Source organism: Ahaetulla prasina, chromosome 4 (genome assembly GCF_028640845.1).
Source record: "Ahaetulla prasina isolate Xishuangbanna chromosome 4, ASM2864084v1, whole genome shotgun sequence".
NCBI classification, from domain to species: Eukaryota; Metazoa; Chordata; class Lepidosauria; order Squamata; family Colubridae; genus Ahaetulla; species Ahaetulla prasina.
The window spans coordinates 16,444,276-16,447,826 of record NC_080542.1 but is presented as its reverse complement, the minus strand read 5'-3'; the positions used below and the strand labels follow the sequence as shown (position 1 = coordinate 16,447,826).

The window sequence follows — 3,551 nt, the reverse complement described above, 5'->3', positions numbered from 1 at the left end:
ATGGGCGCTGAGAACTTCACTTCAGAAACAGGGTTCATTCTCTTGGGACTCACCTCTCATCAAAATCAACGCACTGTGCTATTTGTGGTCTTCTTAACAATGTATTTGCTCACAGTTTTGGGTAACCTGTTCATTATCATATTAGTGCACATGGATGCTCAACTGCACACACCTATGTACTTCTTCCTCAGCCATCTTGCAATCTTGGACATAGGATATGTCACTAGTTCTTTGCCTCAGACTTTAGCCCACCTCTTGAATGTAAACGGAGTGGTTTCCTCGATAGGTTGCATCTTACAGGGAGGCACTGCTATGAGCTTCGGTACTACTGAATGTTTGCTGTTGAGTGTCATGGCTTATGATCGCTACTTGGCTATCTGCAACCCCTTGAGATATGCCTCTGCCATGGACAGAAAGCACCAACATCTGCTTGCCATCTCCTGTTGGATCATAGGCTGCCTCATCTCAATGGTGAATATTGTTTTAATCTTTCGTCATTCTTTCTGTGGTCTCAATCACATTAACCACTTTATCTGTGAGTTGCGTTTTTTGCTAGCTCTTGCATGTGATGATGTAAACCGCACCAGAGACATACTTAATGGTGTAGCAGTATTTGCCGTTCTGGTTCCCTTTTTAGTTATCTTGTGTTCCTATTGTTGCATCGTGCATTCAATTTTACAAATGCAATCAGTTGCGAGACGTTATAAGGTTTTCTCCACCTGTGGCTCCCACCTTGTTGTGGTCACCTTATTCTATGCAACCATCATGTCTATATACATAACCCCCAGTTCAAGCTCATCTCCTGATAAGAACAAAAAGATTGCAGTTTTGTATCTTGCGGTCACTCCCTTGCTTAATCCCATCATTTACACTTTGCGAAATAAAGATATCCACAGGGCTGTGATCAAGGTGTTGAAAAGAAGGAACTTTGAAGAAAAACCATGAAGATTCTTATCTTGTTGAATTCATCTATTTTATCTATTTGAAAGCCTATTCCTTAAAGTCTTTACAAATATGTCACTAATCTTATTTTAATTCATGAATTTAATTTGAAAATCTTATAAATAAGTATAAAGTATAAATAAAGTACTTTGAATGTAGATTTTTTCTCTAGACCAACAATGCAGATATTTTGAATAATTCTCTGTGTTATTGTTAAAGTTATTTTAAAAAGCAAAGACATCACCTTTCCAATAAAAGTCCGTATTGTCAAAGCTACAGTTTTTTCCAGTAATAATATACACCTTTGAGAGTTGGACCATAAGAAAGGATAAGCACCAAAGAATTCATACTTTTAAATTGTGTTGTTGAAGAAGACTCTTCACTTGGATCAAATCCATCAATCCTGAAGGAAATCAAACCTGCTTTTTCTTTGGAAGGACAGTTACTGAAGCTGAAGTTCAAATACTTTGGCCATCAAATGAGAAACAAGGAGACTTGAAGGGAAAAATTATACTTGGTTTCAATATGAGCAACTACGTGCTAGATGGAAGGGAGATCAGAAAATTGGTATAGAGCAGAACGAGGGAAATTTGGTAAAGCAAATTAGAAATCAGTCTCAGGAGCATATAAAGAGATTGTATAATGTGTTACTTGAAATAGATTCTGAAAGGGACTTGGTAAAGGACTGTATGATAAAGTGGGCACAAAATTTTCAGGAGCCAATATTATTGGAAACGTGGAAAAAAATTTGGGTTAGAAATGTTAAATTCACGCAGGCACAGAATCTGAGGGAAAATTTTTATAAAATGTTTTATAGATGGCATCTAGATCCTAAAAAATTATCGTGCATGTATCCAGAAATGCAAGCAAAATGTTGGAGATGTAATTGTGATGACGCTACATATTTTCACATTTGGTGGACTTGTAAGGACATAAAGGCCTTTTGGATAAAAATTTGGTGGATTTTACAAAATGTTTTGAAAAAGAAGATAAAGTTCCTGCCGCAATTTTTCTTGTTGGGAATTATTACGGATTGTACAGTAATTGAGACTAAATTGATTTTAAATCTAATAACTGCAGCAAGATTACTAATAGGACAATATTGGAAGAAAAAAGAAGTACCAACAATAGAAGAATGGATATTGAAAGTTGCCAATTTGGCTGAGATGGCGAAGATATCAGCCTTTTTGAAAGACAATACGCAAGAAAGATACTTAAAGGAATGGAAAAATGGATTGACTATATTCAACGTAGATATCAGACTAAGAGTTATCAGACTGTTTTGAATGATTATGATGTATTATTTTGATTGCTTTTGGGGAAGTTAGGAATTGATGATTGTAGGGTATAATTAAGTTGGGATGAAAATTTTTTAGCATATGTTTGTTTTATTTTTAACTATACCTTGTGCTCGTTCCGGGAAGTCGGGGGGGGGGAGGGGGGTTGCGAAGGGAGGGGGGAGGAGGGGGGGAAAGGGGGAAAAAAATTTTTGTAAAACTTTTTGAATAAAAAAAAAAAAAAAAGCTTACCATATTGTGAACCAGCTGGATTTTAGGCCCATAGCTAATAGGGTCAAAAGTGGGCAAATCAGAAGTCCCAAGATTGTACATGAATTTCTTAAAATTAAAACAAAGAACATCTATTTAAAAAAAAAAAAAATAAGAGAAACAAGGAGACTTAACATAACATAACATCAGAGTTGGAAGGGACCTTGGAGGCCTTCTAGTCCAACCCCCTGCCCAGGCAGGAAACCCTACACCATCTCAGTCAGATGGTTATCCAACATTTTCTTAAAAACTTCCAGTGTTGGAGCATTCACAACTTCTGAAGGCAAGTCGTTCCACTTATTAATTGTTCTAACTGTCAGGAAATTTCTCCTTAGTTCTAAGTTGCTTCTTTCTTTGATCAATTTCCACCCATTGCTTCTTGTTCTACCCTCAGGTGCTTTGGAGAACAGCCCGACTCCCTCTTCTTTGTGGCAGCCCCTGAGATATTGGAACACAGCTATCATGTCTCCCCTAGTCCTTCTTTTTGTTAAACTAGACATGCCCAGTTCCTGCAACCGTTCTTCATATGTTTTATCCTCCAGTCCCCTAATCATCTTTGTTGCTCTTCTCTGCACTCTTTCTAGAGTCTCAACATCTTTTTTACATCGTGGCGACCAAAACTGGATGCAATATTCCAAGTGTGGCCTTACCAAGGCATTATAAAGTGGTACTAGCACTTCACGTGATCTTGATTCTATCCCTCTGTTTATGCAGCCCAGAACTGTGTTGGCTTTTTTAACAGCTGCTGCACACTGCTGGCTCATATCTAGATGGTTATCCACTAGGACTCCAAGATCCCTCTCACAGGTACTACTATTGAGCAAGGTACCACATATACGGTACTGGTGCATTTTGTTTTTTTGGCCTAAATGTAGAACCTTACTTTTTTCACTGTTGAATTTCATTTTGTTAGATAGCGCCCAATGTTCAAGTCTGTCAAGATCTTTCTGTAACTTGAGCCTATCTTCTGGAGTGTTGGCTATTCCTGCCAGCTTGGTGTCATCTGCAAATTTGATGAGTTCCCCATCTATCCCTCGTCCAAGTCATTGATGAAGATGTTGA

The 3,551-nt window shown here is 37.8% G+C and overlaps 1 protein-coding gene across 1 annotated transcript; it reads left to right on the top strand.

Moving 5' to 3' along the window:
• On the top strand, positions 1–945 carry LOC131198020 (olfactory receptor 5P76-like). The gene has a single exon (XM_058182530.1). It carries the CDS (start codon positions 1–3, stop codon positions 943–945), a length of 945 nt encoding a protein of 314 aa, XP_058038513.1.
• The last annotated feature ends 2,606 nt before the right edge of the window (positions 946–3,551 follow it).

Bases quoted from the DNA above. Each gene is read 5' to 3' on its own strand.
- LOC131198020 (XM_058182530.1), top strand. From the start codon at position 1: ATGGGCGCTGAGAACTTCACTTCAGAAACAGGGTTCATTCTCTTGGGA.